The following is a 24,606-nucleotide window of genomic DNA, read 5'->3' on the forward strand; positions in this document are numbered from 1 at the left end:
TGTACCCTAGAGTGAAAAGGGCTCACGAGTGGAAAAGGTTTAAGAAGCTCTGCACTATTACATAGTGTTTCTGCCACTGTTAACACATGAAGAGGGTTCTCAGATCACATATGTAAACATGTAGCTATTTATTTCTATGGTAACATTGTAACATCAAAAGAAAAATGCTAGCAAATACTGTGTATGCAAAAGTAAAATGGTAGCAAATGGTTTTGTGTGTGTGTGTGTGTGTGTGTGTTTGGATTAATATAGATTAAAAATATAGAAAACTCTAAAAGGTATAATCTCTGTTCCATGGATTCATGTTTGTACAATTTCTAGTAGAATTTGGGTAATATCTAACCTATAATAAGTTCTAAGAAGTAAATTAATTACAAATTTCCTCACAGTTGATATTTCACCCCTTGTCTAGCAAGGCTTATTTTTAGATTTGGCTGGGAGAGATGTCTGTTGGAGGACATTGTGAATGGAGGGGCTGTATTTCTTAAAGATAAGAGTGGGCCATATTGGAAATATAAAAAGATGAGGTCAAGCTGGCCAGCTAATTTTTACTAGCCTTCTGTCCGTAGCTCTGCTCACTGACCAGTCCTTTCGGGCACTACTTATATAGTTTTAGAAGCTGTCTGCTTAGTGTTTCCCTCCTAACCATAGTAAAACTACTATAATATTGTGGAAATTGTCAAGGCCAAAATTGGGAGGGGGTTCATAGGACTCATAACTGGGGTGGTACGTCTGCATCCAGGGCTTTGGAAGGTAGTTTGGTATTCCATATTTACATGGTTTAAATATGCAATGGTTCTATTGCCAATGTAAAAATAAATTATACAGTTCCTTGAGGCACATAGGAATAAGCCCCTCATAGGCAATCGGTACAGCTTCTCATTCAGGAGTTGGTGTGTACCTACCATGAAGGTCACATCCTGGTATTCGTTCAATCCCTGTGATGTTAAATCTGGGGCATAATGTAGGTATTGCCTGTCAGCTCTTGAGTTTCTTCTGCCTTTACTACCATATATGGGTTCTCAGAGATTTCTTTACATGGACAGTGTCAGGACTGCCCTTCAGGGAGCCATTCACTAGGGACAGGAATGTTGCATTTAGATAATTGTTCAGCAAAATGAGAATTTGCTCATTTAAATAGCTACTTAACCTAAACAGCTTTTGATTATTGAAGATGGAACAACAAAACTGAAATTCCTATTCCAGGATGATGGAGCCACCGAAAAATAAACTAGCTTTGGAGTCAGAAGACCTAGGTTCCGATTTCCCCTCTCACAGTACTTATGTAAAATGAGTAATTGTCCATCCAATCTTCGATTTCTGTTTTCCTATTTGTAAAAGGAGATGGCTAGGTTTGATGGTGCCTAAAATCTTTTCCAGCCCTAGACCTGTGATCCTATGAGAACCCAAAGAAAGGAAAGTGTACTTATAGCATGTGTCAATGTGTCAGCTTGCTGGGTCATAAATGAGCAGAATCAGTACATAACTTTGAGAGTTTCTGTTCTCTACAATCTCTGTGATAACAAGTATTTATTGTCTGGAAATGGTGGGAGAGTTATCAAGAGGTAAATTTGGGTGCAAATGGACAACTTGAAAGTATCTATAATGTAGTACATCCAGAGAAACTTCATAAAATTTAGTATAGAAATTATACTATGAATAATTATATACTAATATATTAATAATTATATGTTTCCCATTATTATTGGCACCAAATGTACTTTAAATGACTGCTTCCTTGATTGCTTATGGAAGCATGGGTTTTTAGTGCCATAGATCTTGGATATAAGATATTTTGACTCCTCTCTTCCCATTTTCCTTTACTGATTTGCCAGATTAGGAAGGAAAAAATAGATAAAATGAAACAAAATAACTGCTCAGATCAGACCCTAATTCCAGTCTTAGATAATTTAGAATTGCTTACTGGGAAAGTTCCACTACTTTTTTCTAACTAGAAGTTATTTCTTGCCGAAAGGGATGTTGGTGTAACTATATTTAAAAACGTGCATGAATAAACAATAAAAATTTGTTCACATGGATGAGTATCCATGCAACCAAAAAAAATTGGTACTAGTTATTTGACTAATAGATAGCATGACATGTCTTAGGACTTTTTTGGAGATAGGGGATTGAGAAAAGAACTCACTTCTAGCCATATATTCTTTTGTATGATTGATAATCTCTTGTTCTCAGCAATCATTTAAGAGTGAGTTTGGGTCGCATCAGGAAAATGATTCTCATATTGATAAATTTATTTTTTCCTTTGTAAGTTCTTATACATTCTTTTAAGATAAGAAAGATGATGCTGAGATCCTCTATCTGTGGGAGAATTTACTTCAAGGTCTAAATGAATTAATTTAAAACTACTTGAGAGAGGAGAACAACCATGGAGCTCCTTGTTTATGGAGGTTTGAAGCATCCCATCTAGGCATTTTCTTGTCTTATACATTGTTATTGGGGGAGGTGGGAATGAAATTGGAGGGAAGTGGTTCTGGCATTAAATGAATCAGCATGTATGGTGTTTCCCTAAACATTTAAGTTCAAGCATACGGGAAAGCCTTCCTTCTCTCGGTTATCTTTGGCTCACTATGAATCTCCGGAAGCACTGTGTCTCAGTGAAGAGGTGGGTCCAGAGCTGGGTCTCATTTGAATAATAATTATAATTATAAATTATAATTATTACAATATAAATTATAATAAATAAACATTATATATATAAAATATAATATAATATACAATATAAATAAATATAATTATAAATTAATAATTATAATTATAATCAATAAGTTTATGGATTTACCCTCCTAAGAAAGGTAATTGCAGATGACAGTGTTTTTGTGGATAAAAATCAAAAATGAATTAACTTTCCTTTGGTTGAAAAAAGTACTCTCCACCCAATGCTCGATGCTTTAGGGCTTAGAAGCTTATTTTTGGACATTGTAAAGAGTTGATCTTCTTGCAAATGCCCTCTTAAAGGATGATTTATGTGGTAAGTTTTCCATGACACCAAAAATATGAATGACAGTGCTCTCCATTCCCTAGTCATATAACATAATGTAACTAATTGGAAGGTATTTTTTTCCATCAGCTGCGACCTCTGATGAGAGGTCAAAGACAGAGGTACTGAGGATTTTTTTCCAGGCGCTTCTGGAAGAAAGACTGTCCTGCTCCAGGTCTGTAGAACGAGTCTCACGACAACCATCTGTGCCACGTAAGCTCCAACGTCCTCAGATCAGTTCGTGAGATACAGCAGCATCAAACGATGGCTTCCCACCATTGCCTTTGGGTATAGGGAAGATTCCCATCTCTGACACATTTCTCCAGTTTCCCTCACTTCCCAAGATCTCTAGGCCAGTGATTGATGGGGAGACAAGATTTTGTCTGTTGCCTCTGCTTTGGGAACTTTTTGGTTGAGAGTGAAGGAAGGAAAAAGAATGGAGTTTGGCTAACTCCATGACTGATTATTTTTTTTTCTACAAGTTTTCCCATTACTTGCTTTAAGTTTAGCAGTTATGTTAACAAAATGAAAATGAAACACACACAAAGCTCATGTATTCAAGCCATATTTATTGTTGAAATTATGGGGTGCAGTGAATTCATCTTCGGCTTCAGATCAGCAGGAAGAATAGCTCCTAACAAATTCGCCCAAGAACCCCTTTCAGCTCTTGTGCTGAGGATGGCAGAATGCAATTGCAAAGAGTTGGGATGCAGATATTTGAAGTTCCCAGCAACCTGAATTGGGGGAGGGGGAAAGAGGATTATTCTTTGTTTACAATCAAGCAAAAGTTTTGGTTCCACCTTCCCATGAGCTTCCATCACTTTTCCTGCTTTCAGGGGGTCTATATAGCAACTTGGAACAAATGAGGTTAGACACCAAAACTCTCAGTCTTAGCCTGTATCTGTGAAAGAACATCACATACTGTTGGGCCCTGCACTTGAGTTAGAAGAAAGAGCTCTGTAGGAAGATAAGGCATGAACAAAGATGTTCAATATTTTTCTTGCTGGGGTTGGGAGGAGAGGATATGACTCCCTTCTGCTCTGCTCAGTAAAAGGAAAAAACACTTAACGCTAAGTAACCTAGATGTATTTTTATATATATGGTTATGTATGTGTACATACAATACAGATGTATGTGCATCATTACTGTTGAACTATGAAGTGGTAATCCAGCTAGACCATTTAGCAAATATCCTTATCTGGGTTCTTACCAAAGGGAGGGATCATATTTCAGAGATTATAGCAGTTGATTCCTGTAAGGAGTTTTTTTGAAGTAGCAGGGATCATTCATAAGTACTTCCTTAGCTAACTGATTGTCTCAGCAGAAAAGTTGTAGTAAAACTACTACCTCAATGATCATCACCCCAAATATAATCTGCATCACGTGCTTTTCATTGCTGCTTATAAAAAGGTTTGAATGGATTTGAAATGGGAAGGGAGAATTATTTTGACAACAGTGCAGCATTTGTGCCTTTGCAGGTACATCTCCATCTTTCCAGGGTTTAGAACAAACCGAGGCTCATTTGAGTGCTTCATATTGAGTATCCTTCGTTTTGGAAACAGTATGGAGCAGTGGAAAGAGTATTGGATACCAATCAGGTTTTTTCTTTGATTACTGCAATATCTTTTGACCTAATATTTCTAGGTCTCTCATGGAAAATGAAAAGAATACAAGTATACGATCTCCAAGAACCGTTCTAGCTGTAAAGATTAAATCTCCTATTTTGTGGTCTTGGGCAAGTGATGTCATTTCACTGGGCTTAAATATGAATTGTATGAAGTATATCAGGAGACATTAGAAAACACAACATCTCACCAACTGAATAGAAATGAGGACCTCCTTTGACTTTCAACAACCATCTACTATGCTGGGGATATAAAGAAAAAATTGAAGGGAAATTTTGTTTGTTTACTATATGCTAGGTACTTAGTAAAGTACTTCATTCTAAGGAGATAACACTATGTATGTAGAAGGAAAAATACAAAGTAAATTATAGCATGGAGGCGGGGGAATTGGAAATGGGACAGAAAGGTGCCATATGACTAGAGTCTTGAAGGATATCAGACATTTATTTTAGTTATTTTTCAAATAATTAAAATAAATCTAATGGGTTGATGTGTATTTTATCACAACAGATGATAGGGAGCCATTGGAGTTTATTGAGCAAGTGGATGGCATGTCCACTTTAGATACAGCACTATGGAAATGGAAAATCACTTTGATAGCTCCATCAATGATAGTTTGGCTTGAGGAAAGATGAGATAGGAGAATCAATAAAGAAGCTATTCTAGCAGGACTTGATATAAGGAATGATGAGAGCCTAAATTTGAATGGTAGATAGTAAAAGCACATGTGAGAGGTGTTCAAACAAAATTTGGTAAATGATTGTATTTCAGTAAATGAGACAGAAATTGAAGATGACACTAAGGTATTAGCATGGGTGCTTGGAAGGATGGTGGGATCCTCAACAGAAATAAAATTTGGAAGAGTGTATGGGGAGGGAGATGGAAGATAATGAGTTCCATTTCAAACAAGTTTTTTGAGATATCTACAGTATTAACTTGTTTGAAATGTCCAGTGGTTTATATGAGACTGATGCTCAGGAAGGATATCAAGGCTGGATATTTATGTGTCAGTACTTACTATATGCTAGGTACTGCTAAATACTGGATGTACAAAGAAAAGCGGACTAAAAGTAGTCCCTATTAAGATGCTTATATTTTAGTGGAGGAACTGACATGGAAATAACTGTACAAATGAATAATATACAGAATAAATTGGGAATAATCAGGTTAGGGAGATCATGGAAGACTTTTTTAGAAGGTGGGATTTTAGTTGGAACTTGAAAATCAGGGAAGCCATAAAGTGGAAATGAGCTGGGAAACTACCCCAAGCCTGCGAGTGAAAATAAGGCTTGTTTGGAAATAAGGATCCTAGAAGAGGTGGAGGTGGGCTATAAAAAATTGAACATGGTTTTCATTCTTGAAGGCAAAGAGTGATTGGAGCTCAGTGAATGGACGAAAAGAGTCAGATATACTTTTTAGGGAGATAAGTTTGAAAGGTGGAGGATTGAAATGAGTAGAGTGTTGAGGCAGCAAATCCATCAACAGGCTAGAGGACCAGTGTCAGGAGAGGAGGCATATGTGAGAGGTGTTATCAAATTGGCAAACATTGAAAATAAGGAGTGAAGAATAATTTAGGATGATGCCTTCATTGTGAGCCTGGGTGACTGGTAGGGCAATGATGCTTTCAATACAGTAGTTAGGAAGAGTGGAAGGGTTTTGGGGAAAGATGTTCAATTTTGCTTGTGTTCCTTGTGGCTAGAGGATAATCCCTTCAAGTGGTCTAATATGTAGTTGAAAATGTGAAACTTGAGGCCAGGGGGAGCTTAGGACTACTGAGGGTCATCTACATAGAAATAATTGAATCCATGGGTACAGTTGAGATTATCTTTGGCAATTAGTATACAAGTAGAGGGTCCACAATAGAACGTTGGAGGATGCTCATGTTAGGTGTGACCCAGATGGAGATCCACCAAAAAAAAATATGAAGAATGGGCAGACAGGAAGCAAAGCAAAAGAGAATAGTATTCCCAAAATCTCAGGAGAAGAGGATGATACATAGTGGTGAAGGTTGCAAAGGCAAGGATGAAGATGGAAGATACCATTAGGTTTTATGATGAAATCATTAGTAATTTTGTAGAGACATCTGGGAGTTATTTGCATAGATCTTTTGAATCCAGGGGAGTTGCAGACATCAAGTGAGAGAGTGAAGAGGGTCAGGAGTCAGCAGCTAGCTTGAGGGCCACAACATAGGTAATGATGCAGCAAAGACGACTCCAAAGGAACAATCGTGTTTGAAGAGAAGTAAGGTAAAACGGTTGTAACTATCCAGAGAGGGAGAAGTATGGGAGAAGGTGGTGAAACTGGTTTTAAGAGGTTCAAAAATGAGAAGAAATGGAGACAGGTTTACAGTAGTCTTTAGGGTTTTTTTTTTTTTTTTTTAAGGACTTTGAGAAAGGGAGAGATATGGTACATATTGGGGGTAGTAGGATCTAATGAGATTTTATATATGAGAGACTTGTCTCACTGTTGAGACTTATGCTCTAGTGTCTGAAAATTAGTCAAGAAATTGGACATGGATGAATTTAATGGGCTTTATCATTACTCATTCCCCCGCTTTGTTTAATCCTATATTTCTTGAACAGACACCTCTGAAGAGGTAACCAGTCTTTACTAAGTCTGCCTTTAAGTATATCTTTGATTCCTCCCTCTGCCGGATTCTAAAGCTTGTCTCTACATTAACCCCTTTATCTCATTCAATCCCCATCTGCTAATTCCTTTCAAGCTCCCTTTAATTGGGAAGACAAGTATGTATCAGGTACACACAGTAATTCAGCACAAATATAAAGTTGATAAATGTGTGTATACCAAAAAGTTAAGTACAACGTAGTTTGAGAGTAAGGACACTAGTAATTGGAGAAAGTGGGAGTCAGGAAAAACTTCATACCAAATATGATTCCTGAGCTTCATCTTAAATGAGTCAAGGAACTAGAACAGAGGCACATCCTAGACTTGGGGACTGGTCAGTGTTGAAGAACAGAGAACTTACACAGAGGTCACTGATGTCCTATGAGATTGGAAGAATTAGAGCCATGTTGTGTAGGACTTGAACAGCTAAATGGGTGAGTTTGTTATTTTAGAGATAATAGGAAACTACTGAAGTTGACTCTGCTTATGGAAATTGCTTTGGCTGTGGTCTTTAGAATGGCCTAGTCAATAGTCTAGTGTTGAGTGATTAGAGAGACAATTTAATTAGGAGGCTGCTGGAATGTCAGTGGTTCTCTTAACTTTGGAATTCTAAACTCCTTTATACTGTTAAATTTTTTCAAGGATCCCTAAAAACTTGTAGTTTTTGTGGGAAATGTTAATATTTACTGTTAGTAGACCTAAAATTTCTTGATATTAAAATAATTTTGACCTCATGGACCCCCAGGGGTACCTGGGAGATACTTTGAGAACTAAGTATTTTAATAGATGCAAACTCCTGGGATTTAAAGGTATTTGTTTCTAGGGTTATTACTTATTACTTTCCTTTATGCAAATAGCATGAGCAGGTTTTTCATGGGAATAGAAAACCAGTCATTTTGTGTAAGGGTGTTAAGCAGGGGGGATCAGGAGGGGAACCTTAAATGTCTGGCAAAGGAGTTTGACTTTGACTCACTAGGGAACCAGTGTAGATTTTTAAACATGGCCAAGCGCTTTTTCTAGCACTATGGAGTGCAAAGAAAGGCAGAAAATAGTGTCTGCTAAAGAAGCATATGGTCTATTAAAGGAGACAAGCAAAGAACTGTGTAAACAAGCTATATACAAAATAAATTAGAGATATTCAACACAGGGAAGGTATTAACAAATAAGGGAGATCTAGAAAGACTTCCTGTAGAAGGTGGGATTTCAGCTTGGACTTCAAGAAAGCCAGGATACAAAGGTGGCTAAGGTGAGCATTCCATGCAAATGGGACAGTGAAAATACTTAGTGCCACGAGGAGGGTCTTATTCAAAGTACAGTAAAGAGGCCAGTGAATCATGGTGGGATGTAGGGTGTAAGAAGGCAGGTGATGGTGAGGGGGAAGACTGGTTATGAAGAGCTTTTAATGCTGTTCAGATTTTATATTTGATCTTCAAGATGATGCTAAGGAGCAGCTGGAGTTTATTGAGTGAGGGATGAGGGGAGAGATAATGTGGTCAGATCTTCACTTCAGAAAGATCAATTTGACAGCTGAGTTAGGGGTGGACAATTGAAATGGGGAGAAACTTGAGCCAGGCTGGTCAACAAGCAAGCTATTTGCATTAGTCTACACTTCATTAAGTGCTGAGGTTTTATATAGAGAGAGGCAGAAAAAGATACCCCAACCTGAGCTCTATAGGACAGCTACCTTTACTTTTTCCAACAATGGGTACAGAAGAAGCAGATTAGAAAGGAAGAAAGCCAAAATAGTATCAGGAAAACAAGAGATTTGTTAAGTCATTTCAGTTGCATCTGATTCTTTGTGATCTCTTTTGGGCTTTTCTGTTTTTGTCTTGCAAAGATACTGGAGTAATTTGCCATTTCCTTCCTCAGCTCATTTTACAGATGAGGAAACAGAGACACATAGGGTGAAGTGACTTGCCCAGAGTCACACAGCTAGGAAGTGTCTGAGGCCAAATTTGAACTCAGAAAAATGAGTCTTCCTGATTCCAGGCTTTATGCTGTGTCTACTGAGCCACCTAGCTGCCTCCAAAGAGAAGAGATAATCAAAGAGTGTTGGTGGACAGTGTGGAAGGTTGCAGAGGTGAAGAAGGATGGGGATGGAAAAAAGATTAGATTTGGCACTTAAGAGATTGTTAGTAACTGCATAGAGCAATTTTGGTGGAATGATGAGTTCAGGAGACAGATTGTAGAAAATTAAAAAGAGGAAAGGAAGGCAAGGTGCCTCTGCAATGTTTCAAAAAGTTAAACCATAAAAGGAAGGAGATATTGAATGATAGTGGAGATTAATGAATTATAAGAGATTCTTTGAGGACAAGGGAGACGTGGGCATGTTTGTAGGTAATAGAAAATGAAGTGAGACTAATAGAGGGGACAGTCTTCTGGAGAACATAGGATAGAATCATCTGCACATAGATTGTATTGGGAAGGAAAAGGTCATGTTATGTAAGACAGGGAAGGAAGAATGGCAGGAGACATCTGTATGATAGGAGATGAGACTTGGAATAATGGCAGATCTGGTCATAAACTCTTGTTTGAAAATCCCAAGTGATTTCCTGTTGCTTTAAGTTAAGTTCAAACTGACCATAACTTAAATCTCTTCATGTTTTGGTATATCTTGTCCTTTCCAACCTTGTCTGCCACCCAATTGTATACTGATTGCACATTTCCATGTTTTTGTTTAGACATAGAGAACTATGCTTGGCCTGTTCTTCCCTACCATATTTGTTCATTGATCTCCTTCCCAACCCGAATGGTTCTTTCCAGTAGTCTTCCCTGAGCCACTCCCTTGTCAGCTTCAGACCATAGAAGGCCTATTTTTAAAATCTGTAATATTTTATAGCTGTAGCTGTCTTATGACCCCTTAATTTCCTCCTAGATGGAAGGGAGCTACTCCTTATCTAAACTTGACCTTATTATTATACTTTGTACATGATAGCAGTTAAATACCTGTTTTTTTTTTTTTTTTTTTTTTTTTTCTGGTATGAAGGCTGGTTATCTTCTGGATTGCATCCTGTTTGGGGTCAGCAAGTTCTTTGGAGCACTACTATTTTAAGGATCATAAAGGTTGACTGCTGTAAAGGATGTTCAATAAATCATGGGATTCTCCTGAAAACTTTTGGGTTACAGGAAGAAATATTCAGACTAGGAAGACCAGTATCAAATTAGGAATGCAAGTGAATGTCAGGAAGCTGCTTTTTTTCCTCATTGTCCTTCCAAAATTCTTTTTTTTTTTATGTACAGTCCCCATACCCACCCTGCACTGGTGCTACCATGATCTACCATGCCTCCTCCTGACCCAACCAGCCATGAAAGCCTTAGAATTGAACTCTTTTCTCAAACTTCTAAGATCTTGAGAGTGTAGATTAAGGGAAAGACTCCTATTAATTCCAGATTGTGCTCATTAGAGCTTCCATGTTCTCCAGTGTAAGCTCCTCTTTGTCAGTTACTGGAGGAGACTTGCAGTGCCTCAGTGAATTGCAGTTATATCGAAGAATATATTCTTCCCACTCACTGACTGTGATTTGCTTTGTCTATAACTTATCCTAGGACCAGACAAAATCTTGGAGATTGCCTCAATCCTCCCCATTTTTTCAGGTAATGAAGCTGAGACCCAAAGAGGTTAAGCGATGTGTCCATCTTCACATGTGAGCAATATAACAAGACTCGTGGAACATGAATGTGGCTGAGGCATGAGAATAGACCAAAAACCTTACTGTTTGAGTAATTCAGGAAAGAGCTAAGTCTACTTTCTGCCAATTTCTAGGTAGCTAAGCTGGTATGGATTTTAGAGGAGGATAGAACTGGTTGCTATCAATAAGGTGCTCCCGAAGGGTACAATGCTCACTTGTTTGACTATGTGAAGATTATGCCGAAAGCCGTCCTAGTAGTAGTCTCCAGTTTAGATAGATCTATTTGAATTCTTTACCATCATTGTGCCATAGAATCAGGAGGGCTTGGGTTCAAATTTTATCTTTGAAATGAGCTAGATGACCATGGGCAAAATTTCTCATTCATATCTCAGCTTGCCCAAAGTGGGCAAAAGAATACCTGTAGGACCTCCAAGTACTATTGACTGAGGTTCAAATGAGATAATGTATATAAAGTGCTTTGGAAACTTGAAAGCATTAAACATTAAGTGCTTGCCCTATGCCAAGAACACACTGGAAATAAAGCTGAAAAAACAAAGGAAGGTAAAACTAGTCTTACCCTAAGGAGTTTGAATTCTAATGGGAGATTTTTTGAGACATACTACCTTCTCATAAGAAGCTGAGAGAGATGGAATGAACATGGCATTCCTTCAAGGTGAACCAATGCCTACTTATCAATCAAAATAAAATGCCTGCTATGCACACATATAGCTGATTTCCTAGGGAATGAGATGAAAGAAAATTGGAGGGTTTCTTAGAACTTTGGCTACAATCAAGGACACAGTTCAGCACTCAAATTGCTGAATAAAACCAGGTAGGTTGATGGCCACAATTGCCTGGACAATTTCACAAACAGGCACGAACCCAGAGTTTGGAAAACCAATGGAAATCCTGCTCTGGAATTCAGAAGAAGGTGATGTCATCTTCTATCATTCCTTGTCTTTTTGAATTCCACACACTAAAAGGGCCTCAGGAAAATATCAGCTAAGTTAGTGAATGCTGAAGAACTTGTGACTCCAAGGAAACATGGAGAGGGAGTCGGGGCAACAGGACAATGATACTGGGATAGCTAATTGATTCCCCATTCCGTCCTACCCCGTGCTCACACATGCTTTCTCTGTGTATGTCTGTCTGGCTCTCTTGCTCGTTCTACGTCTCTCTGATGCATAGCTCTCTTATCTCCTTATATCTGTGTCTCTTCTCTTTCCTTTCTGTCTCATCTCCTTCCCTCTCTCCCTCTTTCTCTCTTCTCCCCACATGACCTGGGACTAATAATTACCAAGTAAGCCTAGGAAGGGACACGAATCAGGGCTGTTGGAGAACACCGAATACAGTGCTTTTCAACCTGTGGCAGGAGGGAGTCTGTAGAAGAACTGACATCCTATAGCACCAAGATCTTGCTGAGACTGCTGTTTCTATGTTCACAAATCGGGGAAGCTCAGAGAAAGAGCAGTATTAGGGTTTGTAGAGAGTGATACTATCTGAATCAATTAGGGCTGGTTGGTTTCCCAAGTCTTAGATCACAGCAAATTGTTAGCTGGGAAACAGACCTTCCAGATACAGATTACCGGTTAAATGGTGTTACAAGGTAAGAGTATAGGTGGTAGTAAGCAGGCTACAAAAATCTGTAGGATGTAGATAGCTTTTTGGAGGGAAGAAGGGTGGAGCACAAACAGCAGAGGATTTTTCCAGACTATAACACCCTTGCTGGTGAATCTCATAGTAATCTTTGCTTTAAGAGGCAGGTTGGGGTGATGAATAAGGTGTAGAATTGAACTCTGAAGTTTCTGAATTTCTCTGAAGTTTGAATTCTCCAAACTGCCTAACCTAGGGTTCTTTTCTGTGATAGAGTAGAGGTTAGCCTTTCAGAATCCTAAGTAGTCTCATTAGGTAGAACAGAATGAAGATAGTTTAGGTCCTAGGATCTCTAGATGAGGTCTGTAAATGATTTTCACTGGATCAGGAATGCTAAAAATTTCTGTCAGTCACCAAAACAGTCCAGGTGATTCTAGTCCTCTGCCATTAGTTCAGAACAATTAACTGTAACATGAAATAGATTATTTTCTTCATGTGTAATAAATCTCTTGGTACAGCCTCTTTCCAACTGACATAGCATTATGGGTGGAACAAGGACCGTTAATCCATTTACTTCCACTTGCCAATGATTAGAGAAGCACCGAGTTCAAGGGGAGGCAGTCTGGAAAAAGAGGGTGGAAATGGAATCTATTCCGTTAATCCTAAATCAGTGTTTATTCAAAGGAATAAAAAGAAGAGGTTGAGATGGAAACTAGTTGAGAGAGCTGAGATTTGTGAGGGAAGAGTGAGTAGTACTGGGTAAGGAGGTAAAATAGTGGAAAAGTTGAGGAACTAGATGCTTCTGTGCTTTAACTTGCCTCTGAAGCTTTAACCTTTTATGATGACTACCTATTCTTTGTCTCATACTGACATGTCAATGTGGTCATGGGTCAAGTCAACTTTAAGGGATAAATTGAAGGGGAAACTGGTGGCAGAAAGACACGTAAGGCAGCCATTACAGTAGTTTTGGTTAATGATAATGAGTGTCTACACCAGGATATGGAAATAGAAAGACCCAAGATAATTTCTGGAGATACTGAAGATAATGAAGTTTGCTAAAATTGGCTATGAGAGAGCCAAAGAGAACTCAAATGGTAGTGGCATTAAGCTAGTGAAATCAGAAGAATAAGCCTGGTTTTAGAAATTTGATTTGGGACCATCTCTGCCCCATCCACAGTTGTAGATATAAAACTGAAACTCAGAAGAGAGGTCTGGGAGTAAATGAGCTTGTCTGTGAAAGAGTATGTTTAGAATTCATAGCTAGAAACTTGAGAAATAGCAACATTATGGGATTAAGGTGACAGGAACCAGTGGGAAAGACTGAGAAACAATCAGAAAGCTAGGAAGACATATACATGTCCTATAAACTGAGGAATGGCAAAACAAATTATGGCATGTTATAATGTTACTTGTAATAAATGAAGAGAATCATGAAGAGACATATATGAATTAATACAAAGATGTAAAGAGAAAACTATCTATACCCTAAAATGTACTTAGGTAATACTAAGGAGGAGAGAACACTAGTAGGGAGGTGAGCGACATTATCATACTAAAATGTCAGAGAGAATAAGAACTGGAAAGCAAACCTTTGGATTTGTATAGCCTCTGAGAACAATTTAATCACAGTAGTAGGTACTGAAATCTAATCACAATAGCTTGAGTTGAGAACAGGTAGCGGAAGTTGAAATATTAGGTTGTCAATTTTTCAAGAAGTTTGACAGTGAAGGAAAGGGAATGACCAGGTGGAAGAGTAGTTTGGTAGCCGGCTTTTAGAGTAAATTGGACAGACATGTTTTAAGTGGATGGGAAAGGATAGATTAAAGATCCAGGAGAGAGGGGATGATTGCAACATCCCAGAAGAAGCAAGAGTAGGCATATGACAGAGGGGTTAGTCTTAGTGATGGATACTTCTGTCCAAGAACAGAATGGTCTATGAACTTGATTAAAGAAAGAGGAGGGAAGTTAAGGGACCTCAGATCAGATGGTCTCAGTCTTCTGAATGTAACTGTAAGAAGTGGGAGCATGCTTAAGTGTGAAAGGGGAGAGAAAAAATTTCAAAATGGTTGCTTTGGGGAATGAGAATGCATAAGGAAGAGGGGATGTCAAGCAATAATGAGGGCTATAATTGTGTATCATTGTAATGAGCCACATAATCGGTCAAATAGGTTTTAATAATTGCGGGAGGAGGAGGCTGAGGTTATAGGGCAAGGTTGATGTTACTCATTATTGTGCACTTTCTTTAGCTCCATCTAACTGCACAGAAGCAAAGGAGACAAGGTGATGACACGTGCTCTCCTGACAACCAGATCCCAGGTGAGCTGTGGCTCCCTCTAGTGTTCCCAAATTTTTATGCCTACCAGCTGAATTTATCTTCAACATCTTTTTCCCAGAGAAGTACCCTTTTAAGAACCAGAACCCCACCTCTAACCATTAGGACTTGCTAGATGATGGATGTTGGCTGCTATCATTATTTTCATTTTATGGGTGGAGAAAATTAATATAAGAAGAAAATTATTTACTACCATCAGGTCCTGATTAGTGTGAATAATGAATTCACCTAGGTGATTGCATGATTTAAATTTACTCTGCATGTTTCTATTGGCCTGGAACGCCATACTTTACATAATTTTTAAACTTCAGATATTACAAATGTGAATACATGTGACCACTCCTCTGCTGACTATTGGAGATACAAATAGAAAAGTAAGACAATCCCTACTCTGAAGGAACTCGGCTTCTAATGGAGATGATACATTTGGGCAGTTTCAGATGCAGAGATGCCACGGTCTTTTGGGTACAGTGGCAAAGTAGATAGTAATACTTCCAATATAATTTCTTTGGGTAAAATCATGTCGGTTTCAGGTGTGAAACCATTTGATAGTGTCAAGGACTAACAATAAGAACTTTCCTTGCTGGGTGTTCAGTAACTGTGGCACCTACAGGAGCAGTGGCCAGGCTACATCTCCACAGGGGATTGCTCCGTACAATGATAACTGAATATCGGCCCATTGTAAGCATTGCTCTTCGTTGGGCTCTTGAATATAAGGCTCTGGAGTGTCTCCATCAGAATCTGAAGGAAGATAGTGGTCAAGGTGCTAGTGGTGGTTTAAGCCTCTCTGACACATGTTACCTCCAGTCTCTCAGAGTACCCTCTGTCCTACCTGCCCTGTGAAGGTCTTTTGGTTGGTACTTGCTGGGAGGGTTGACCTAGAAACAGGACCACTTTCAGGGGTCTTCTGCTTAAAGATGCCTGTTGGTGGCAACTGGTAGTGATGAGGTGACATAGTAAGGTGAGCAATCTATAGAATTTGCTTATTTATATTTTAAGCTAAGCATTGGAACTCAGCTTCCCTGACAGCTAATTAAGTGTGATATCCACTCTATTTTCTATCCATCTTTTCTTTAGTATATTCCCTGCCCCAGTTAGTCATGTAAAGTTGAGGGACCTCACCTCTGTTCTGGTGATTTCAGGAGCAGGTGACATTTGAGGATGTGGCCATATATCTCACAGAGGAGGAGTGGGCACTACTGGATCCCTCACAGAAGAGACTTTATAGGGACGTGATGCTGGAGAATTATGGGAATGTGCTTTCACTAGGTAAGTATTCCCTCCAGTCACACTCAGTGAATAAGACTAATTTTTAGATTCCTCATTTGTTAATAACATAATGTGAAAAATTCTGTAATCAATCAACAGGCATTTATTAAGTGCTTACTGTGTGCTCTAAGGAAGCTAACTGGTTCTGGATAGAGTACCAGACCTGACACCAGGTAGATTCATTTTGCTGAGTTCAAATTTGACCTCAGACACTTCCTATTTGTGTGACCCTGGGCAAGTCACTTCACCCTGTTTGCCTTAGTTTCCTCCTCTGTCAAATTACTGGAGAAGGAAATGGCAAACCACTCCAGTATCTTTATGAAGAAAACCCCAGATGGAGTCACAAAGGGTCAGACAGGCTTGAAATGACTCAACAACAACAATGTGTATTGTGTATGAGCAGTGTTATCCAGAGATGGTTTTAAGAAAATGTGTTAGTTGCTCTGTCTGATGTGGACTTATAAATGTTATAGAAATTAGAACCATTTTAAAAACTTAATAATGTGGTTCTTTGGCAGATCTATGTCTTTATTTGTATAGATCTCCCTCCACAGACTGCAACTTTTCTACACATTTAGGCTCCAGAATATTTCACAGCCTCTCTCAGATAAGATCCATAATCCATAACCACACCAAGGGTTTGAGCTAAGCATCTGCATCAGGAAATCCTAGTAAATGAGGTCTTAGTGGCCAAATGATGACATGAAATTAGATGGACAACTTATAGAACTTGTTCATACATACATGCATATATGTGTATACACATAACAATATAAGCATTATGCAAATATATGTATATTTAAGTCATTCAGTAATGTTCAACTTTTCATGACCCAGTGGACAATATCACACTAATATTCTGGTGATGTGTTCTTGGCAAAGATACTGGAGTTATTTTCTATTTTCTTTAGTAGATTAAGGGAAACGGAGATTGTTACTTCCTGAGAGTTACACAGCTAGTAAGTGTCTGAGGCCAGTTTTGAACTCGGGTCCTCCTGATTTCAGGCCCACTGTTCTATACACTAAGCTGCCTAGCTGCCTCATAACGTCTAGACAGACAGAGATAAAAATAGATATATTCATATATAGTATGTATAGAACATAAAAAATGATTGATAAATGTCTGCTGACAGCTTCAGTAGAGAGGTGGTCATGGAAGCTGGATTGCAAGTGGCAATGGAGTCCAATGAATGAAAAAAGCACTGGTTTAGGTGTTAAGAGACCCAGCTTCTAATTCCAGCTCTGCCACTATCCAACTTCATGATTTAGTCATGTCATTTAATTGCCACCATCACAATATAGAAAATGAATATATCATTGCCACTCCAACATTAGGAGATTTCTACAGAAAAATTTCTTTAAAAAGAGGAAGTTTAGTTTTCAAGTTCACAAAACTGAGAGGAGATGTCACAGTCAAAATCACAGAAATATCATCAATCCCCAAATAATAACAGAGAGAGTGAGAATGCGATGTTGTGGTCCACACTCAGTCCCCACTGTCCTCTCTCTGGGTGTAGATGGTTCTCTTCATCACTGAACAATTGGAACTTGTTTGGATCATCTCATTGTTGAAGAGAGCCACATCCATCAAAACTGATTGTTGTATAATCTTGTTGTGGCCGTATATAATGATCTCCTGTTCTGCTCACTTCATTTAGCATCAGTTCATATAAGTCTCTCCAGGCCTTTCTGAAATCATCCTGCTGGTCATTTCTTGCAGAACAATAATATTCCATAACATTCATATACCACAATTTATTCAGCCATTCTCCAATTGATGTGCATCCATTCAGCTTCCAGTTTCTTGCTACTATGAAAAGGGCTGCCACAAACATTTTTGCACATGTGGGTCCCTTTCCCTCTTTTAAGATCTCTTTGGGATATAAGCTCAGTAGAAATCCTGCTGGATCAAAGGGTATGCACAGTTTGATAACCTTTTGAACATAGTTCCAAATTGCTCTCCAGAATGGCTGGATCAGTTCACAGTTCCACCAACAATGTATCAGTGCCCCATTTTTCCCACATCCTCTTCAACATTTGTCATTATCTTTTCCTGTCATCTTAGCTAATCTGAGAGGTGTGTAGTGGAATCTCAGAGTTGTCTTAATTTGTATTTCTCTGATCAATAGTGATTTGGAGCATCTTTTCATATGACTACAAATAGTTTCAATTTCTTCAACTGGAAATAAGACAGTCTATTCTCAAAGAGCTCACATTTTAATGGGGAAGACAACATGAAAACAAGGCGGGGGGTAATTTCAGTGGGAAGCTATCTGTGGTGGAGCTTTGCCATGGCTTTTTGTCCTAAAATCAAATGTCTAACTAGCTTCTTTTCTCATGATCAGGATTTTCAGTTTCCAAACCAAACCTAATCTCTCAGCTGGAGCGAGGAGAAATACCATGTGTACCATTTCTACCCAGAAAGAAGATTCGAGTGATTCGTTTTGGTGAGTGAAGGAACAACATAAACATCTATGGGAGTTGAGAATGGCTGAATTAAGTTAGGGACAGTCTTAAATTTTTGAATGAAGAGGAATCCCCAGTACCACTTTAGCCTACCCATGTATTTTGATATCATAAATTCTATGGTCCTATGACCTCTTTGGTTTTAGATTCCAGAGTTACTTTTTTATATCATCATGACCCAGATATCCACGAGGGGCTACTCACACCCTTTCTAAGCCAAAGCAATATTTGGACCATAAAGTAACTGGCCCAGAGTCACCTAATAAGTGCCAGTGCCAGGATTTGAAACCAGGTCTACTTACTCCAAATCCCAGTGCTCTTTCAGCTACATCAGCAGTTTCTCATGGAAGAAAACAGTTGCTGCTTTAATTACCCTTTATCCATGTTCATGGTTATGTCTTTGTACTTCTGTTGGATATTATTCCCACACTCCTTCAAATCTCATTTTCAACCAATCACCTTCTCTTTTCCCTTTCCTACCCTTTTTAACTTCTTGTATCCATTTAACCTTACCATTCCTGTCAATCACAAGACTTTTCTTCATCTTTTGGGTTTATTTTATCCTTTTTCATTTATTCATTCCTGAATATTTTTATTCTGTCACATGTTTGTTTTATTCTCATTCTTTATATAACTATGACTTTGTCCTTACTTATTTGGTTTGGGTGATTATAAGGAATGCAGCATGGTATAGTGGATAGAGAATTCAGATTAATGAAAGCCTGAGTTCAAATCATACCTTTAACACATTAGCTCTGTGATTCTAGATGAGCCACTTTAACCTCTGAGTTACCTAGGCAATTCTAAGACTATAAATTAAATAGTTGTTGATGATTTGCATTTGTTGTGAGAGCTTTCTCACTGGTTATTCCCTAGTCTAATAAAAGCACACACTCCATTTTCCCTCTACTCTTAACACTACTGGCTTGTTCCTATGGAATACGGTCAAAACTTTGTAGGCCCCTTAACTATGACTTCATTCAATGATCTTGTCCCTTATTTCAGATGACCTTGTTTTTTTCTCCCCCTGAAAGAATAGTGAATTTGCTGTCTTTGTGTCATTTCAGATTATGGGTCTGAGAATAAAGTGTCAATTCCAAAGCAAGACATTGCCGAAGAAGGAAAAGCACAAAGCTTTTTGTTAGCAAAATTTCCAAGGGCCATTTGCTATAACATTGAAGAAAATTCTGACAGTGAGGCTAGATTAGATCAATATCCTATAGACACACTGAAGAAAGAACCAAGATGCCCTCTTTTCCAGGAGACAGATTTCAAACAGGTGACTGATATTTATAGTAGTGACCTTAAAGTAACAGGGGGACATGAATGCGTTATGGATGACATTGGTTCTAACTCCATTACACAACGGAAATATGCTGTCCGAAAGAAATCTAAGCTATGTGATTCATTTCACCACTACTTCAGGCAGAGTTCGGAATTTATGAGAGAGCAGAGTAAGCCCAAGGGAGGACAAAATCATGAATGTGATACATGTGGGAAATCCTTCAGCAGGAACTCAAGCCTTCTTGAACATCAGAAAATTCACAGTGGAGAGAAACCCCATGAATGTCATGAATGTGGGAGAGCTTTTAGTAGGAACTCAAGCCTTCTTGAGCATCAGAGAATTCACAGTGGAGAGAAACCCTATAAATGTAATGAGTGTGGGAAAGCCTTCAACAGGAACTCAAGCCTTATTGAGCATCAGAGGATTCATAGTGGTGAGAAACCTTATGAATGTAATGAATGTGGCAAAACCATTAGTAGAAAATCAAGTCTTATTGAACACCAGAGAATTCATAGTGGAGAGAAACCCTATAGATGCAGTAAATGTGGGAAAGCCTTCCGGGGACACTCAGACCTTTCTAAACATAGGAGAATTCATACTGGGGAAAAACCCTATCAATGTAAGGAATGTGGTAAAGCTTTCAGGATTAGATCTGGCCTTGTTTGCCACCATCGGATTCATACGGGAGAAAAACCATATACGTGTAAGATATGTAGCAAAGGCTTCAGGGCACAGTCAGACCTTATTAAGCATCAGAGCATTCATACAGGAGCTAAACCCTATGAATGTAGGCAGTGTGGTAAAGCCTTCAGGGTGAACTCAGATTTTGTTAAACACATGAGAATTCATACAGGAGAAAAACCATATGAATGTAATGAATGTGGGAAAGCCTTTCGGGTCAGTTCAGGACTTATCAGCCACCAGAGAATTCATACAGGAGAAAAACCCTTTCATTGTAACGAATGTAGTAAAAGTTTTAGGGGGCACTCAGACCTTATTGAACACCAGAGAATTCACACTGGAGAGAAACCCTATACATGTAATAAATGTGGGAAAGCCTTCAGGGGGAACTCAGACCTTAGTAAACATCAGAGAATTCATACAGGAGCAAAACCCTATGGGTATAAGAAATGTGGGAAAGCTTTTCGAATTAGCCATCAGAGAACTCGTGTAAGAAAAACCTTATAATCGTAACATATGGGTAAGGCTCTAAGGGACATCCAGACTTTATTAAAAATAGCAATATTCATGTAGGTAAGAAGTGTATAATAACAAGTGTACAAAAACCTTCAGGGGTCCTTGAGACTTATGAAGCATCAAAGAATGCATTTGGAGAAAAACCAAAATGTGGGAAGGAAGGCCTTAAGAATGAGCTTAGGCCTTACTATTATTTGTCAAACAAATCTCTCAAAAGAAAAGCCCCATAAAGATTCTGAGAGAGAAATTGGGGCTCCTTATACATTGGAGTATGCATGCAGGAAGGGAAGGAAATAATGTATTTGGGGAAATCAGAGCTTACAAAATATTGAAGATCAAGTAACCTTTTAGAAAGGTCATGGTAGAGAAACCCTCTTAATGTGAGCAAGGCCTTAGACTTACCATATTAATGTAACCTTACAAGCTGTCAAAGAACTTAGGTCAGAGAGAAACTGAAATGTAATGAATTCTAATTTGTTAATCTACAAAACAATTCATTAACAATTCATTAATGCTAATTTGTTAATCTCTCCAAAAAATTAAGTCACCAGGCAGACCATATAGAAAAAATACTGTATTATGTACTTAATAAGGAAAACTTTCAGGAGCTCCTTGGATCTTATTAAACAAGAATATAAATGGAGCAGCAAAAGAAAAACCACTCTGAATGTAAAAGTTGCAGTAAAGCCTTTCTGGTACATGAAAAGCTTATTAAACACTGTATTCATATAGGAAAGAAGCCCTCTAAAAGTGATCAAGGTAAGAAATCTTCAAGTGATAATTTTATTTTTTTAATCCTCAAGTGGAATAAAACCTTGTGAATGAGGTAGTGAAGTGAGAGGAAGTTTGTACCTCATGCAGTGTCAGTGGACAGAGAACAACAGATTCAAGAAAAAGACTTTTTCAATGTAGCCAAGAGTCAGGAAGAGCCGTGAACACTAAATCAGCTTAAAATTAGATGCAGCCCATATGGGAAAACCTTCCTCACTAGCAAAGATGTGCAGTGTGGGTGGAGATTGGGTTGTATCTTCCCTCAGATTTCACTCCCAGTGCCTGTCTAGTCATTGTGGCGTAGTCTGTTTTTTTGTCATCATGTATTTCTTGTAAATTGAGCTTTGCTTCAACCCCCAGTAGGCCAGGGATTAACTAGCAATAAATCTAAATGTAAATTAGCTTGTGCCTAAAAGTTAGAGATTTTTCTGATTGAGGGATTTGGAGAGATTGTGATTGAACTCATAGCTTTTGATGTAAAATTAATTCCCTGAAGCCAAAGAAGAGGAAACCTAAAGGAATGTTATATCGTCACTATAAAAGAGCTAATAGACCTGGGTAACATTAAGTACTGGAAAATTTTCCAAGAACAACCTAAACCATAGTATAATGTGGAGATGACTTGCCACTGAAATCAAGATGGTTCCACATAAATCATTAGTAAGCAGTAAACTTAAAATTTGCTTTTATCTATCACTCTTGGATTGGGAATTAATGAATCTGCTGTGAATAGTCTTAGCAATCAGTAATGGTATATTAGACTATTAACCCAAAGATAGTGACCCCCAAATCATGTAGTTTTCTTTGCCATTTTAACGTCAAGCCCAGGCATGACTACTAATCTGCTGGAGAGGAGCAGAGAAGACACTGGACTCATGAGCTTCAGAGAGGAAAGATGTTCTTCTTTGTTGTTCTTTTGAGACAGAGGTGTATGTGATTCTAAGCTCTCTTTGGGACCGACTCCAGGGAGAAGTATGTGAAGTTGTCTCTTGTAGACATGCAAGTTGGTTCCTTGACATGACTTAATTGTCAGCTTGCCTTCTTGGAGACTTCAGTGCACTTCCTCTTGGGTGAGATAGACTGTTCTCTTGATTGATCAAACTCTCAAATGGCTCTTATCTAAAGAGCTCATTCACTTGTGTATTTTTTGTTATATTTTACTCTATATAATCCTGATTTTGGTTTGCTCTCTATTTGGATAAATGGATTTACTCTAATCATTTTATGTGATGGGTTTTTGTGTAATTAGCATTCAATGGGAAGGAGTCTAGCCTGAAAAAAGTAATCTTCAGTGATCCCCTTTTAGGGATGGTGATCAGGAAAGTTAGTGGCATTATTACTTTTCAACAACAAGTTGTTTCCCGAATCAGAAACATTTGAGGGGGCAGATAAATATAATTCTAATCCTGTACCACCTCTCAGCAGAAAACAGCTGTCAGAGAAATATCTACTTCTGCTCATGTGCAGGCAGATGTCAAAATCTCTGTTGGAGAGGAATGGATCAGATTCCAGAGATATCTGCCTTATTACTTTCCCAGATCTACATTTAGACAATCCATGTTCATGGGCAGCTCACATCTTTTTTTTTTTTTTTAAATTACAAATACTTCCTTATCTCCCATCATTGGGGAAAAAGAAAAAGAAAAAAGAAAACCCTTATAACAAATATGCATGGTTAAGCAAAATAAATTACTACATGGGCCATGTCCAGAAAATATATCTCATTCTGTACCCTGAATCCACTACCACTTGGTTAGGCATGGAGTATATTATTGATTCTCTGGAACCGTGGTTGCTTCCTACATTGATCAGAGTTAAATCTTTCCAAATTGTTGTTTTTAAAATGTCACATTATATTCTTATTAGTTTGGTTAATGAGAAGCAATTTACCTAGCCTTGTTTACTCCTGAGAGGAATAGTAAAATATCTGGATTGTGAAGCTAAGAGAAAATGGGAAGCTAAGTGATGGTGTCGCCACCAAGATATAGAACTCCAAGAGGCCTGAACTGAGTCAGGCAAACAATTTTTTAAAATAATATTACTTTGTATTTATTAACACAATTTTCCAATAGGTCCCTATCTCTACATTCCCCAGTCCTATTCCTTAATTGCAAATAATTTTTATCCTCCACATCCCCCAACTTTATTCCTTATTGCAAATAATTTTTCAAAATGGTTTAAAAAAAACCCAGTTCCACAAAAGTAATGGATATATTAAATAAGTCCAACATTAAACATAATATCCAGCATCCATACTTTCCCATCTCTATAGAGAAGAAAAGGAAGTATAATTTCAAATCTCATTGGGGCATTCTTTATACCCTTCAATTTTTTTTTTTTATGTTTCCATACACCTTTTTGTCTTTGTTTACATTGTTTTTCTGGTTCTCCATTTTACATCGGTTCACATGTTTTTCCATACTCTGTCAAATTCATAATTCTTTACATTTCAGTAATATTACATTCATATACCACAATTTGGTTAGCCATTCCCCGAGGGGCAACTGGTTTTATTTCTACTTGTTTGTTAATGCATTAAGTTCTGCTTATAAATATTTTAGTGAATATAGGATCTTTTTATCATTGATCTCCTTGAGATATATGCCTAATTGTGAGATCTTTGGGTCCAAGGAACAACTGAATCACTTTTTTAGCATAATTCCAAATTGCAGCCAACCAGTCAGTTTTACCCATTCATTGGTGATTTCACCTTTAGGTAATAAAAGATTCAGTCAGGGAATTTTCTTCAAATTCTTTTTACATTGTATTGTCTTCTGATTGCATATAGAAAAAAAAAACATCTTTTTTTATTATAG

The 24,606-nt window shown here is 38.1% G+C and overlaps 1 protein-coding gene across 1 annotated transcript; it reads left to right on the plus strand.

Annotated features, from left to right (window-relative positions):
* The first annotated feature begins 9,188 nt into the window (after window positions 1-9,188).
* LOC100916507 (zinc finger protein 436-like) lies at window positions 9,189-23,417 on the plus strand. Its single transcript, XM_023506996.2, has 4 exons — window positions 9,189-14,786; window positions 15,945-16,071; window positions 18,417-18,518; window positions 19,605-23,417. Exons 1-4 carry the CDS (start codon window positions 14,754-14,756, stop codon window positions 21,008-21,010), a joined length of 1,668 nt encoding a protein of 555 aa, XP_023362764.1. The 5' UTR covers window positions 9,189-14,753; the 3' UTR covers window positions 21,011-23,417.
* Window positions 23,418-24,606: the final 1,189 nt, after the last annotated feature.

Source organism: Sarcophilus harrisii, chromosome X, assembly GCF_902635505.1.
Source record: "Sarcophilus harrisii chromosome X, mSarHar1.11, whole genome shotgun sequence".
Taxonomy (NCBI): Eukaryota; Metazoa; Chordata; class Mammalia; order Dasyuromorphia; family Dasyuridae; genus Sarcophilus; species Sarcophilus harrisii.

Coding starts and splice junctions, on each gene's coding strand:
- LOC100916507 (XM_023506996.2), top strand. CDS start 14,754: ATGACACGTGCTCTCCTGACAACCAGATCCCAG. Junction 16,072..18,416: donor TGGGAATGTGCTTTCACTAG/GTAAGTATTCCC, acceptor TCTCATGATCAG/GATTTTCAGTTTCCAAACCA. Junction 18,519..19,604: donor GATTCGAGTGATTCGTTTTG/GTGAGTGAAGGA, acceptor GTGTCATTTCAG/ATTATGGGTCTGAGAATAAA.